Raw genomic sequence first — 16,236 nt, forward strand, 5'->3', positions numbered from 1 at the left:
GCTTCAGGAAGATGCTTTTCTGGAAGCAAAAACAGATGTGTAGATGTGGTTTTTTTTGAAAAAAAATCCCTTCTTCCTATTTTGTAGCTTGAGTAACAAAATGGCAGATGAAATTCAGTGTTAAGAGCAAAATAATGCACATTAGAAAACATAGTCTCAATTATACGTACAAATCGATAAGCTCTAAATTAGCAGTTGCCACTCAAAGAGCTTGGGAGTCCACTATAAGTCAACACTGAGTTAACTGTCTCACCAGGACATCTACCTTTAGGCTATGTCTACAGTATATAATAAATTTTTTTTAAAAACATGTCCTTGTCCTTCATAGTACATACCATTAGGTCAATTTTAGGCAGTGCTAAGTTTGACATAACACCACTGTGGAAAGCTACTTGACATAGCATCAAGTTCAAATTAAGGCTAGTGTGGAAATGCTATGTCTTTTAATAGACTTTATTAGCCTCCAGAGGTGTCCCACATGTATTCCACAATGCACCATGATTGTCTTGCTCTGGCCATTTCCATCTCCACTGCTCTCAGCTGTGCAGGAATTGGGTAACAGGAAACCTGTGAAGTTGAATTCAGCAGCAGGAAGCTGATTGTGGCTAGCCTGTGGGATCGTGATTGTAAGAAAAGCTGAGACGTTTCTTTCTCTGCTATCAGTGCAGTGAGCATATCTACTCATTAAAGATGGCCCCAACACAGAGTTCACAGACTGAGCACTTGGAGTTTTTTCTTTTTCCAGTGCTGGTGCCAGCCCCTGCCCTGCTGCACCACATGGCAGGTAGGCTGTGAGAGTCGTGCTTATGTGTGAGGCCATGAATCTTTTTTTCGCGGTTTGCATTTGTACAGAGGCAGCCCCCCCCCCCCCCAACGGTTCCCACACAGGCACCATGCAGTCAGTCTTTCCCAAACCCAGCCACATCGCATGGATAGCCCCTGACCCAATAAAAGGACGTGCCTGCTGTTCATTATGGACCAGTCTTCCAGGCAGCACCACGTCCTGGCTTGTGTGTGGGAAGGGATCCAAGGAAAGCCAAGATTTTCAGGGGCTTGCTGTTGCAGGGGGAATCCTACCTGGCCTTTCGACCAACAACCTCGCATCCCACAACACTCCACTAAGGCAATAGGGGGGCTGGACCCCAATCAGTTGGGGCTGGCCCCTGCACCTGAACAACACTAAGAGAACTATGTCAACTGGCCCTTCAACCTAAGACCCCACACTCCTCTAATGCAATGAGGGCGATCCATCTTCCATGTGGGGCGCCTCCATGTAATGAAGTGGGAAGCCAAAAATCCTGCATCAAAAATATCTCCTCCCCTCCACCCCCTGCAAATCTGTACTGTCCTCCTCCTTCAAGCTTAGCATTTTTCCTGTATATTCAGGGAACGTGTTTCTGTAATCAAGGAAGTTGGTTGGAGGGCCAGTTAAGAATACTCTGCTTTTTGCAAAATCATTTAATAATTCAGTGTTAAAAGCAGAGATGTCGGTTAATTTGTCTCTTTGTTAATGCTTTCTTCCCAATCTCCATTTTTCATGCCGTACTGTGGCTTCACAGGGAGGAGAAGTAGCTGAGGGACCAGTTGAGATGGCATAGTCATCTGGATGATCCCAGAGCACATACACATTGATTCCCTGCTTTGCCTTCTGGAAAAATGGCCGTTTGCTTCCACGTGGAGGGGAATCAGGGTAAAGCAATGTGGGAAGATGACCTCACATAACCACAACTGCTCGCTGGGCATTTTTTCCCTATACCCCACCAGCGAAAATACCCAGAATGCTACAGGGCTGAGGGAACTGTTGGATAAGTTCGCACAATGCATTGCTGCGACAGTCAATGTTTGGTGATTGTGTGTGGCAGCAATAAGTTGACTTTGTGGGGAGGTGAAGATAACTAAATTCCAATTTATAAAATACAGCATTACAAAAATTGAAAATTTGTTAAAATCGATTTATCTTGTGGTGTTGATGTAGACTTAGGCTGGCTGCTTCTGAGAGCAGTCTATCCCACTCACTTCCTAAGCATGGGAGTGGTGAGGGGGCACTACATAGTGCCCTGACTGTGGCTCAGGCATTACCTCAGCCCTGCGGCTTCTGTTGGCTGCCTGAAGTAAGGTGTTGCTCAGCGTCTGTGTGCCAACCATGCCATTTCAGATCAGACTCGTAGTCCATCTGGTTCAGTAACATGTAACTTAAATGCCCACTTGCACCCCTATCTGTAGGGAAAGTTTCTTGCCATGAAGCAGGAGGCTTGTATCTTTTCAAACATGTGGAATGCTTCATTTGTAGCAGCTGTTAGCCCCAACAAGTAGGACTGTTCATCCATTGGCTTCAGTGATTATTTTCTGGCAGTGAGTTTCACAGACTAATTGTTTCCTTTTTTTACTTCCTTTCTATTTGACTCTCCCCTTGTTTTCATATTAAGAAAAGGTAAACAGCAGTCTGCAGTTTACCTTCTGAATGCAACCACTAGCTTTGCCAGCTCTGCAGATTTACTGGAAGTCTGTGAATATCTGGTGTTTTTTCCTTTGGTCCTGCACATCACCAAGAAATCACTGGATTTCCAGTGAGGTCAAAGAGCCAGAACAGCTCAAACATATGTTGCCAAGACCAAAGGAGAGACACCACAGCAGAAGAAAGTCCACATAGAGGAATAAGGTTAGTACATGGGGATAAGGCAGGGGTGGCCAATCCTTTTCTTTCCCATCAGGGGCCACATGGTAATTTTTTTACATGTTCTGGGTCCTGAACACAAAATAGCCCAAACCAGCCCCCCTGCCCCCAGACTTAACCACCATTCCCCTGCAGCCCCAAACCACCCCCTCCCCCAGCTCAGGATTTTTTACCTTACTCAGGAGCTCCATGTGCTGCTGCCTCCTCCTCCTCCTCCACCAGCTGCTGTCTCCTCTTTACAGTGGCTGCATGCCTCCTCCCATATACAGTGCAGCAGGGGCAGGTCCAAGCACCCTTTTGCACTGAAACAGTGGGACTCAATTGAATTAGTTTAACAGCCAGATCCCTCCTGCTGGCGATTAAACCACTTAGAATCCTACTCTTCCAGCGTGGCAGGCAGAGAGCCAGAGGAGTGAGCAGCGATGGCAGCAGGAGCCGCAAATGGCTCCTCAAACAGCCACATGCAGCTCGGAGCCACTCATCCAGCTTCCAAAATAGCCCCACTGCCAGCTCCACGGGCTGGATAAAAAGGCTCAACGGGCTAGATTCTGGTCTGTGGGCCAGGTTTTGGCCACTTCTGAGCTAAGACTCTATAGCAAATAGATGTTGCATTCTTGTGGTTTAGTGGTATTAGGGTATAGTTACCTGAAAACTGGGCTGTAATGAACGCCCAATATTTTAAGGCAGGTCTACATTGTTCTTATAGCCCTGATTATGGGGGTCGAAATAGCACTGTGCACAGAAATGCGCCACTGAAATTCCCCCTATGTGGATGCTTCAGGCATATGCTTAAGGTTCCCAGTAATTGTCTTCAAACAGGACTACATTAGTGTGAACTATGGACTTTAAGTTCAGATCTGCAGCATCCCCAGAAGGAATTTCCAGTGCAGCACTTTGGTACCCACGGCTGTTTGTATCCCTGTAGCCCAAACTATGGGGCAGTTTAGTGGTGCTTAAGAATAGCCTGGGTTCTGTATGGCTCAATTTTCATTTAACCCTGTCCCTTTATCATTCTAACCATGTGGATGTAATCTATTATCTAGTGTAATGTTGTAGCCACACATTTTTACCCAAATTAGAAAATGGAGGTGGAGGTTAGGACTAGTGAGGGATGAATCTGGATATTGAAGATGATTCATGTTGTCCTGCTGTTCATGGCTCTTATGCCAGGATTGATCTGATTTTTCTGTTTCTTGTCTAATTTGGTTAAAGTAATCTGGGAGTTATAATTTGGTCTGACTGTTTTCATGCATATACTAGATTAAAAGACAGTTTTTGTGCTGAGTCCCAAATGGCCTGGTCATTGAATAGAGCTTTGTTATATTACTCCCTTAGAATTCAGTACCTATAAGAAAACGTTCAGAAATATGTCAAAGAAAATTGTAAGGATGGAAGCAGTAAGATGCTCTCTGGGATGCTGGAAAGACTGTTAATTAGGAGGTAGACTCTTTTATAATTAAAGCATCATACTTTGAGAAATTAGAATCTGGTAGGAGAGAGCTCAGTTAAAGAACTTTCTGATTTGGAAGATTAGATCCAAATCCACAGGATCGAAAACTGTATAAAAATAACTGAGATGAGGAAAGTGTAACCTATTACAAAAAGCTAAGCATGAATCAACAGATGTATTAAACAAAAATATTATGAAAAGGGTAGTAAAGCTGATAGGCTTTTAGCCAGAAAGTTTAAAAAAAGAAAAGGATAAATTAGATATCCCTCTGATTAGAAATTAAAAGGGAGATTTAGTAACTGACATTATGTAGATCTGACACACTTGCTAACTTTTTCCATATTTCATACACTTCAGAAAAGCCAAATTCTGAACTCCATAAATAGATACTTGAGAAATATGAAACTACCTCAGCTCTCAGAGGATAAAAATGGCAGCTCTTGATAGGCAAATTGCTAAACGGGAAGTTGAAGATGGAGCTTTATTGGATTTTAAGTTCTTAATTACAAGTCTCAAGAGGTTTTCTGGGAAGCATTAGAGAGCTCTAAAGCAAGTGTTGGCTCTATTCTAACTGAATTATTGTATGGTATACTTCAGGGCAATGGCTTCAGTATTCATGGAAAGAGGCAGATATTATGGCTCTTCCTAAAGAAGGAAAAGATTTTGCCAAATGTTCATCCTACAGACACTTATTTCCTGAATTTTAATGTGGCTACTAACACTTTTGGTCTGAGTGAATAAATTTGGCACAATCTCTAGATTTATTGCTGCTGGACACCTATGTGATATAGCAGAACTCTGAATTTGATTCATAAAGTTGTTGATTCTTCCTGTGTGCTACTTTCACTGAACACTGAGGATGGTTTTGATGGGCTGGCATTAGCAACACCTCAGTCAGATGGTTTAGTAGGGTTTGGTTTTAAAATCGGTTGTATAGGGTGGATATGCCCTTATAATTCATCTGTGTCTACTTGGGTTAATGGTTATCAATCCCCTCCTTTTTAATTTGCCCAGGGATACAAGGCAGGGTTGCCAGCTTGTTTGCTTTGGGTATGGAGCCATTTGCCATACATGTGAGAAATAGCCCCTTTATTAAACATCTGGTTTAGCACATGCTATAGCTCTGTATACTGACAAAGTCCTGTTATATTTGCAGGCTCACAAACCCTACCTAAAAATTATAGAACAATTGACTTTAGAATTTGGGCAGGTATCGGGCTTCAAAATAAACTACAATAAATCTGAAATTCGGGGAATTAATGTTCCTGGAAGGATTAAAAATAACCTGTCAGCTATGTAAATGGGTAAGGAAAATTTTAATAACATGCTAGGAATAAAAAAATATTGTGGAGAAACAAATCTTTTAAAGGCAAATTTTACCTTGCACTGTTGAGTAAAATAACTTTTTTAAAAAAAAAAAACCAAAAAAAAAAAACCTCCTCTTGGCTAGGTAGCATAGTCTTGCTAAAGATGAATGTCCTTGTAATACTATTGCAGTAGTTGCCACTTGCTAGCAATCTCCTGGTTTCCAGCAAAAACTGCTGCCAATGAAAAGCTGCCAATACGTAAAAGGCTGGTTTGCAGGGCAGCAGCCAGGGAAGGAAATGGAACACGCTGAGCCCTGTCTCTGGTGCCAGGAGGTTGCCGCCCAGTGAGGGAAGGGAGAGGTACCATACAGGGCCACAGAATTGTGATGCTTCCTGAGATGCCCTGGCATCCCACAGTGCAGCATCTCTTTCTGTTGCCTTGATCTAATGATACTGTGAGGTGTAATGCTGAGCAGGTCTAGAGTGACTACAGGGCTCTGGGGGCACGGGTGAAGGGGTTTGGGGCGCAGGTGGTATTCTCTTCAATCCTTCCTGTTGTGGGTAGGGGCCCGGGCAGAGACAGGTGCATCCTAGAGGTGAATGCCTGGCTGCATGGATGGTGTCGCCGGGAAGGGTTCAGTTTCTTCGACCACGGGATGCTATTTCAGGAAGGACTGCTAGGCAGAGATGGCGTTCACCTTTCGAGGAGGGGAAAGACTATATTCGGACACAGACTTGATAACCTGGTGAGGAGGGCTTTTAAACTAGGTTTGCTGGGGACAGGGGAGCAAAGCCCGCAGGTAAGTGGAGAACATGGAAACCTCATCGATGGGTCGGAAGTAGGAGGGAGCATGGGCAACAATGTCAGAGTAAAAAGAGGGCCAGGAAAAAGCTGGGGGGCAAGTTCAAATCAATATCTGAGATGCCTATATACCAATGCAAGAAGTATGGGTAATAAGCAGGAAGAACTGGAAGTGCTAATAAATAAATACAACTATGATATCATTGGTATCACAGAAACTTGGTGGGATAATACACATGATTGGAATGTTGGTATTGAAGGCTACAGCCTGGTTAGGAAAGATAGACAGGGAAAAAAGGGGGGAGGTGTTGCCTTATATATAAAAAATGTACACACTTGGACTGAGGTGGAGATGGACATAGGAGATGGATGTGTTGAGAGTCTGTGGGTTAGTTTAAGAGGGGTAAAAAACAAGAGTGATGTCCTGTTAGGAGTCTACTACAGGCCCCCTAACCAGGTGGAAGAGGTGGATGATGGTTTTTTTTAAGCAACTAACAAAATCATCCAGAGCCCAGGATTTGGTGTTGATGGGGGACTTTAACTATCCAGATATATGCTGGGACACTAATACAGCAGGGCACAGACTATCCAATAAGTTCTTAGACTGCATTGGAGACAATTTTTTATTCCAAAAAGTTGAAAAAGCCACCAGGGGAGAAACTGTTCTGGATTTGATTTTGACAAATGAGGAGGAGTTGGTCGAGAATTTGAAGGTGGGAGGCTGCTTGGGTGAAAGTGATCATGAAATCATAGAATTCACAATTCTAAGGACTGGTAGGAGAGAAAATAGCAAAATAGAGATGATGGATTTCAGGAAGGCAGATTTTGGTAAACTCAGAGAGCTGGTAGGTAAGATCCCATGGGAGGAAAAACTGAGGGGAAAAACAACTGAGGAGAGTTGGCAGTTTTTCAAAGAGACATTATTAAGGGCCCAAAAACAAGCTATTCCCCTGTATAGGAAAGATAGTAAATATGGGCAAAGACCGCCTTGGCTTAACAAGGAGATCCTGCATGATCTCAAACTAAAAAAGGAATCCTATAAAAAATGGAAACTAAGACAAATTACAAAGAATGAACACAGGCAAATAACACAGGAATGCAGGAGTAAAATTAGAAGGGCTAAGGCACAAAATGAGCTCCAACTAGCTACAGGCATAAAGGGTAACAAGAAGGCCTTTTACAAATATATTAGAAACAAGAGGAAGACCAAGGACAGGGTAGGGCCATTGCTCAGTGAGGAGGGAGAAACACTAATGGGGAACTTGGAAATGGCAGAGATGCTTAATGACTTCTTTGTTTCGGTCTTCACAGAGAAATCTGAAGGGATGCTTGACATAGTGAATGCTGGTGGAAAAGGGGTAGAGTTAGTTTTTGAAATAAAAAAAGAACAAGCTAAAAACCATTTGGAAAAATTAGATGTCTGCAAGTCACCAGGGCCTGATGAAATGCATCCTAGAATCCTCAAGGAGCTGATAGAAGAGGTAGCTGAGCCGTTAGCGCTCATTTTTGGAAAGTCATGGGAGACAGGAGAGATTCCAGAAGACTGGAAGAGGGCAAATCTAGTGCCCATCTACAAAAAGGGGAATAAGAACAACCCAGGAAATTACAGGCCAGTAAGCTTCACTTCTGTGCCAGGAAAGATAATGGAGCAGGTAGTTAAGGAAGTCATCTGCAAGCACTTCGAAGGTAGTAAAGTGATAGGGAACAGCCAGCATGGTTTTGTAAAAAAACAAATCATGTCAAACCAACCTGATAGCTTTTTTTGACACGATAATGGGACTCGTAGATAAGGGAGAAGCAGTGGATGTGGTATACCTAGACTTTAGTAAAGCATTTGATACGGTCTCGCATAATATTCTTATCGACAAACTAGGCAAGTCCAACTTAAATGGGGCTGCAATAAGGTGGGTGCATAACTGGCTGGCTAATCGCACCCAGAGAGTAGTTGTTAATGGTGCTCAATCCAGCTGGAAAAGCATAACAAGTGGGGTTCCGCAGGGGTCTGTTTTGGGACCAGTTCTGTTCAATATCTTCATTAATGATTTGGATATTGGCATAATAAGCGTACTTTCTAAGTTTGCAGATGATACCAAGCTGGGAGGGGTTGCAACTACCTTGGAGGATAGGGTCATAATTCAGAATGATCTAGATAAATTAGAGAAATGGTCTGAAGAAAACAGGATGAAGTTTAATAAAGATAAATGTAAGGTGCTGCACTTGGGAAGGAATAATCTGTTTCAAACATACAGAATGGGAAAAGACTGTCTAGGAAGGAGTACAGCAGAAAGGGACCTAGGGGTTCTAGTAGATCACAAGTTAAATATGAGTCAACAGTGTGATGCTGTTGCAAAAAAAGCAAACGTGATTCTGGGATGCATTAGCAGGTGTGTTGCGAACAAGACACGAGAAATCATTCTACCGCTCTACTCTGCGCTGGTTAGACCTCAGCTGGAATATTGTGTCCAGTTCTGGGCACCCCAATTCAAGAAAGATGTGGAGAAATTAGAGAAGGTCCAGAGAAGAGCAACTAGAATGATAAAAGGTCTGGAGAACGTGACTTATGAAGAAAGGCTGAAAGAATTGGGCTTGTTTAGCTTGGGAAAAAAGAAGATTGAGGGGGGACGTGATAGAGGCTTTCAGATATCTGAAAGGGTGTCATAAGGAGGAGGGAGAAAACTTGTTCTTCTTGGCCTCTGAGGAGAGAACAAGAGGCAATGGACTTAAGCTGCAGCAAGGGAAGTTTAGGTTGGACGTTAGGAAAAAGTTCCTAACTGTCAGGGTGGTCAAGTACTGGAATAAGTTGCCAAGGGAGGTTGTTGAATCTCCCTCGCTGGAGATATTTAAGAACAGATTAGATAGATGTCTATCAGGGATGGTGTAGATAGTGGTCGGTCCTGCTGTCAGGGCAGGGGACTGGACTCGATGGCCTCTTGAGGCCCCTTCCGGTCCTAGTGTTCTATGATTCTATGATCACAACTGCTCTGCCCAGCCCACAGCACTGCAACTCCAGCAGGAATCCCCTGCTGGGCAGGGTTGTAGGCATTCTATTCCTTTATCTTCTGTAAGGGCAATGGGATCCCTGGCCACAGGCAGGTTTGTAAGGCTGCAGTCAAAGAAGGAAGTACTGGGATAGGGACTCGGGCTCAGCCTATTACTAGGGCAGGACACGGCCCAAGAGCACGGGGAGAGTTACTACATGTGTTTCCTTCTCTGGCTGCAGCTCTCGAAACCTGCCTGTAGTTGGGGGAACTTTTATCCCAAGAAAGTTGTTAGTAAGGGCTATTCATAGTGCCAGGATCCAAATCCCATTAACATTGAATTCAATGTTGCTATTAAGAAAAAGTTCTTTAATACTGGGAGCACTATTAACTGGCATCTACTGTATACTTTTGTTTCACTGCATCCCTCTTAGATCCATGATACTAAAAACATTGCAGGATGCATTTAAAAAAAATCCATAAAGGGTAAGTTTTAAGTTATATCTAAGCCTACAAAGCAAGGTAGACTAGCTTTGCCTAAGTTCGTAGCTTCTAAATTAGCAGTTAATATTTCGGCCCTTAAAATGGTCATGTCTAACAGTTCAAGTACAACACGCTGTTTAGAGACTGACCTTTTCAATCGGATAAATGCCTTTTGTGGGTAATAAAAAATGGTGACTTCAGTCACAATGCAATAAACACAACAGAGGGGTGTAAGCCCTAAGCATTTGTCTTGACTGTGTTGGGTACTTTTTATTCCCAGATGAACAGCTGTGTGACTAATGCATCCCAACATTTTCTAAGTGAAATATTTTCTGATACTTAAAATGTTTTACAGATTCTAAAGACAGTTGACATTAGATGTTTTCTGAATTCAGAAGCCATGCACAGCCCTATCGTAGTTAAACTAAAACTATAAACTAAATAAAGTTTAATGCTGCTGTGCATAAGAAGGCTCATTCAGAACACACAAACCTCTTCAAGTTGACTCACTAAACACAAGACATAGGACTAGAAAACACTTTTTTTTTTTTTTTATCCAAAAAACCATCTAATGTAACTTGCTGGTCATGCGTTAAATGAAATTCAGAAACCTACGCACTTGAGTATCAATTAAAATGTGAGAAGTAGTTTATTAAAATTTTATGTATTCTACATAATGTTTTCACTTTTGTAATGAATCTTTGGTATCCATTAGTCTACTCATATAGCTCAGTTCATTGTCTGTCTGGATCCAGCCACTTCTTTCATGTGGGAGTTCAGTTATATGGTGGTATTTCTTTTTGTCTTCAGATGTTTCAGATGGGTTTTCATATGCCAGAGCATTAAGTTTTTTGCTGTTTTCAGAAGAAATGCCAAATTATAAATCTCTGCTGGAGAGTTATTTGAGTCCAAACATTTGAATCTGTTTACTATCTGGCACTTGCAATATTCTGTAGATGTCATGTTACTTGTGAAATTAATTATGTCTAGTAGGTTGAGTCATACCAACAGAAATGCTCCTATTGAAGGTACATTTATATTTTAATACAATAAAGGAAAGACGTTCTTATTTCATAGTGCTACTATAAAAATGTTTGGGTTTTTTTTTTTTTTGTTTCCCCCATGTAGTATTTTCCATGTGTTGGTTCTGAACATAGCGATTGTAGGACTTGGGGTGACAATAGCCATATTCTATCCAAATATAGGAGGTATCATAAGGTAGGTACTCCTTTCATTTTTACCTAGTCCTGAATAATAATGACATTTTTAATTTTGGGTGTCTAAAGACAAATGATCAGAGATCAAATAGTTGTCATCTTATTTTTGTGTATTATAAACAAAAATTTACTGAGAAGTGTCAAATTACACTGAGCTCCATGTGTCAGTATTAGGTCTTGAAGAGGGACATACAAAGGGTAGAGATTAATGACAGACAGATGTGAATGGGGAAGAAGTTTCCTTCATCTAGGGTCACCACAATTTACCTGCTTACTCTGAATCACTCACTTTCTTTCATCATAAAGTTGCTAAGTTAGCAGATGGCCTTATTTGTATGTTACCAACAATGTTTTTTTTTGCTTTTAATCTTTAAAAGCAATTTAAAATTGATAGATTTTTTTTAAAGGAGACTTTGATTAAAAACAACAGAAAACAAATAATTAAAAATCCAGAGACAAAGGGAGGCCAGCATAAAATCACACTTCTGACAAATTTTATTTAAACTGACTATTGTTGCAGTTAATGCCAATGATATCTGTAATTGAGAGAGTCTGAGGAAAATATATTGTTTTCTTTTGCAAAGGGTTTGTTTTCTTCATTTGGAAATGCTTTTGGAAAGGCAGTTTGTCTTACTGTTTAGTATGTGTGTCTTATACAATAACCAGAAAAGGAAGGGGTTTGGGTGGTTTTTTTTTTTTTTTTTTTTTGGTTTGCTTAAAACAGCAATGTGTGATTATAAAACTACAGCAGTCAATTGGCATTGGGGTCACGGTAGCTACTCTTCACTCTTTTTGAAACTTGCTCTTGGGTTTCGTTTGACTTTTCTTTTACTCTTTTTTACAATCTTTACTTTAGGGAAAACATCTATTCTCAGATAATAGAACTAGGCAGATTAATCACTCAACATCAATTTATGATATTCTGTTTTGGGGATTCATCTTTTTTTTTTTTTTTCCTAATGTGTTCATTACTGACTGGACAACCAACCAGTTTTTGTCCTGTAGGTGGTTCATGAACTGTGTAGTTGAATTATTTGCTATTCTTGGTTGTGCAGTAGGTTACCTGAGTAGTAGGTTTTAATTCAGTTGTCCAGTCAGGGAATAGAAACTTTTTGAATAGGAAAAAGATGACTGACTAATAAATAGTTGATTATGTTAGTGGTTTCATTGGCACTAGGAGAGGGTAATGAGAGGACATTGGTAACTAGTGAAGAGCCCGGCTGGGTGCCCTCACTGGAAGGAAACGTAGAATGTCTCAGTAGCTATGGGTTGGTTCTTGCTGGTGCTTGTCACACTTCACTATTCTATTCTTGCAGTACCAAAGAAATGCATTTTAGGAGCTTAAGTGATGAAAAATGCAGGTGTATGCCCATCCATGTGCTCATGCAAGATTTATTTAAGTCCCTGGGGTTGATATCTTGGATAGTTACATAAAACAGTAACAAAAGATACTGTCTTGCCTTGTTCTGCGGTACTTATTGTGAAGTCTGACAACAGTTGTTACCAAATCTACCATAAATGCTGAAAGAGAGCTTAAATACATCAAGATTGAATTTAGGAAATCTGTCTCCCAGAAGCACCTGGTTCATTTGACAGCAGGACTTCCAGTGGGGAAAAATGCTTTTCCAAGTATTTAAATGCCATTGGAGAAGGAGGTTGTGGTAGTAGATAACAAGGAACAGGAAAATAGTGGGGGTTTGTCAGTGACAGCAGATTATTGTTATTAACAAGACTATTTTAGGGAAAAAGCCAAGGAATAAGAGTTCTTTTTTTTCCCTCCCCCCCAGATACTCTGGAGCAACATGTGGTCTGGCCTTTGTATTTGTGTATCCATCCCTTATCTATGTGATCTCGCTGCATCGGTCAGGGCAGCTGACGTGGTCAAGGCTCATCATTCATGTCTTTATAATCCTCCTAGGACTGGCTAATCTGATTGCACAGTTCTTGCTGTGAAAGCACCCAGCTCTCGATGCTGGCTTTCAAGAAGTATTGTGAGGTTTGATAACGGTCATTATCAAATCTACTATAAAGACTGAGAACCTCCTGTCTGCTGTTCTTCTTCATAAGAAAATGTGCACCTTTTTGAAGACCAAGGACTACTTTAATAACAGGGTTTTTTTTCCGGGATTTGTAGGGAAGCACATGTGGATAAAGTAGATAAAACGGGACAAACCTGTAAAGGCGCAACTCCACTGACATTCTTGAATGTACATCACGGATGATTTTGGCCTGAATGTGTTTGTTTTGTTGAGAGGGAATTAAAAACATTTCCATGTGGAAAAAACATGCCAACCTTCACTGTATGCTGGAGAATTCTCTTCTAAATTAATGGTTTCTTCCCTTACTAGTAAACAAGCCCTCACAATTGCCTATAGTGACAAGTGCTCTAATTTTTCCTGTATTACTGATGAAAGGGTTGTATTTGTAAAGCTCGTTTTAGCCAGTCTGATAGAATTGGCTACACACTGATATAATTTTGTGTAATGTTTTAAAAATACATATACAAGAAACCTCAGCTATGGAAATGGTGTCAGAAATTGGTACCATTTCTACCTGTAATCAGGATGCTGAATGCACACTGAGTGGCCTTTTTGAGAACAAGTCAAGTAATGAAGAGCATCCAAAGTTGGAGTAAGTTGATGGTTCAACTAGGATTCTCCTCATTGCAAGTCCTCTTGCTGTTACCATTAGAATAGATTCTCGTGGATTTTTGTGAGCAGCTGTACTTCATAACTATACACTGGATCCAAAAGTGCAGAGCACACTTGTAAGGTTCGTGTAGTTGTCCTGCCCCTGCAGGATTTCAGACTGTGAAAATTCCTCCTTGTAGGATGATGGTGCTTTTCAGGAATCTATTACATATTCGTTATATGACAACGTAGTCAGAGATTGTGGAAAATTTAAAAAATCCTGTTTCTATGTAGCTGCTTAATATTTGGTATTAAAACATACTGTACTCTAATGCACAATACATGTGCTGTATATTCTGTGATATGGTGCAGTTTGAGTCCCTAGACTTCAGAATGTATCCTTTGCAGCTGATCAATTAGATTAACTAGTACTGAATCCCTGATTTTTACACATGACTATGAATATCTGGGTCTATCAATGTGCAGTGAGTAATAACCAGACATTACCTTGTATGGATACCCTCAGGACTTTATGCACATAATTGGGAATGCACATAGATAAGCCAAGAAGACTTATTTTTACAAAATCCATTTCTGCTCCCATTGAAATCAATGGTAAAACTCCCCTTGTCTTCATTGGAGAACTCATTCCGTTTTGTTGGGAGACAAGTCTCCCTGAAAAACTATTGCTCCAGAGCTAGTGTCTGTTAAACCCCACATGATGCAAGCTGTAATGTTGGTCTGAGTGATGAAACAACTTCTCTGAGAGAGCCTCTAATTTAATTACAATCTTACACCTGGCATGTATATGCAGAAGTATGAATGCATGTATTCAGAGGGAACTCTTAGGGTGATGTTTCTATATCGGCCAATCCCAACACTCCATCAGCCTGCTGATGGCATTAGTTTAATTCCAGCTTTCATCGCCTCTTGCCAAAATGTGAAATCAACTTAGAGATGCTTGTGGCTGAAAGTAGCAGTTTGTGAGGAAATAGGAGCTTGAGTTGGTGGAGAGATCTTGAAGACTGTAAATTCAGTAGGTCAAATTTTGGGCCTTCCTGTAACCAGCACAAAAGTGGATGGACTGTGCAGGTTGAGTATGCCACAGTCCTTGGCATCTCCCTGCAGAGATGGTTCTTGCCCAACGGGGCCATACATCTGCACCTACCTCACCCAAAATGCTTTTGTGACTCCTGTTGCAGGAGTTTGGGGACTATTTTTTATTTTCCTCCAGGTTTTGTGGTGGTTCTCTGCCCAGATCTGTCCTGGCATGTGACTACATGCCCCTAGTTCTGTTACAATGCCAGCAGTTGGGGGCTGTACTAGAATATTGACAGGCATGAATAGAGTGGAATGGTCTTCTGAGAAACAGAATTCTAGAATTCAAATATCCCCCCCGCCCCTTTAGTACCTCAGTGAAGGTTGAGAGATGCAGAGAATTGTGAACTCTGGCTTAATTTTACCCAAAGGCTATGGTTACACTAGTAAGCTTCTCTGACAAAAATCCCCAGTTCTATTAACAAAACTGGTGGAGCATCCACACGATGCATTTCGTGGACAAAACTCAGCACTTTCACTGGCAACATTCTGCGCCTCAGCCATGAGGTATAATGCTGCTGTTGACAGATTCCGTGGACAAAAAAAGCTGTCTGGATGCTCTAGGGGGGACTTCTATTGACAGATGGGATGTTCAGAACAATGGAAAGCCTTGTCTGCTGTGCTTTCAGGTGCCAGCTCTGTTGAGAGAGCGGCTAGGTAGTCTGGTTGCTCTGATAGAACAGAGTGCTCTTTTGATTGGCTTTTGTGTGTGACCGCACTCTGTCAACAGTAGTCTTGTTCCAGAATTTCTTCCAACAGTGACTTCTGTTGACAGAGTGCTGTCATGTAACCATAGCCTAAATGTTTTGAGGACTTCTTGTCTGAAAGGCGGTCTGATATAGCAAGAGGCCCAGGACCTACTGCTAGGTATTGAGATCCCATTAATTATTGTTTGAAGTTAACTGCAGTTGCAAATACTACTTACCTCTCGACGTAGGTCACCAGGGTCATATTGAAAGTTGATGTATAGGGGGACTTCAATATCAAGGGCTGTGTCTACACCAGCCAAAAACTTCGAAATGGCCATTTCCAAGTTTACTAATGAAGCGCTAAAATACCTATTCAGCGCCTCATTAGCATGCGGGCGGCTGCGGCACTTCGAAATTGGCGCGGCTCGTCCAGACAGGGCTCCTTATTCCTATGAGCAGATGGGAAGAAGGGGACTTCGGAGTAGGTGGGATCCTTTTGAAAAGGAGCCCTGTCTGGGCGAGCCGCATCAATTTGGAAGTGCCGTGGCTGCCCGCATGCTAATGAGGTGCTGAATATGTATTTCAGCGCTTCATTAGTAAACTTTGAAATGGCCATTTTTGAAGTTTGGGGCTAGTGTAGACATAGCCAAGGTGTTTGTAGCTTGTGTATGCAGGCCTGAATTTGATCCACTTGATGAGAGCCTGGCTTCTCTGAAGGCTATGACAAAATATGTTGACTTCAGTATGGCCAGGATTTTACCCAGTGTAATGTACCTTTTTGAAGAATATTGGTGGTTTATAAACACTTCCAGTATGACGGTGCCTTTTGCAATTACTAGAAAACCGACTTAAATTGGTTTAATTCTGTGCAAGTTAAAGCAATTATTTCTAGCATATTGAGGGTATAT

General features: G+C 41.5%; 1 protein-coding gene across 2 annotated transcripts in view; it reads left to right on the forward strand.

The window, feature by feature from the left end:
* SLC38A9 (solute carrier family 38 member 9) overlaps window positions 1-15,657 on the forward strand; it is a 69,925-nt gene extending 54,268 nt beyond the window's left edge. For both annotated transcript variants that reach the window (XM_074994286.1, XM_074994287.1), the window contains 2 exons: window positions 10,823-10,912; window positions 12,699-15,657. In XM_074994286.1, the coding sequence (XP_074850387.1) occupies window positions 10,823-10,912; window positions 12,699-12,864 (256 nt within the window). In that variant the 3' untranslated portion in view covers window positions 12,865-15,657. The remainder of the gene's footprint in view (window positions 1-10,822; window positions 10,913-12,698) is intronic.
* Window positions 15,658-16,236: the final 579 nt, after the last annotated feature.

This window comes from Carettochelys insculpta, chromosome 5 (genome assembly GCF_033958435.1).
Source record: "Carettochelys insculpta isolate YL-2023 chromosome 5, ASM3395843v1, whole genome shotgun sequence".
In the NCBI taxonomy this organism is placed as follows: domain Eukaryota; kingdom Metazoa; phylum Chordata; order Testudines; family Carettochelyidae; genus Carettochelys; species Carettochelys insculpta.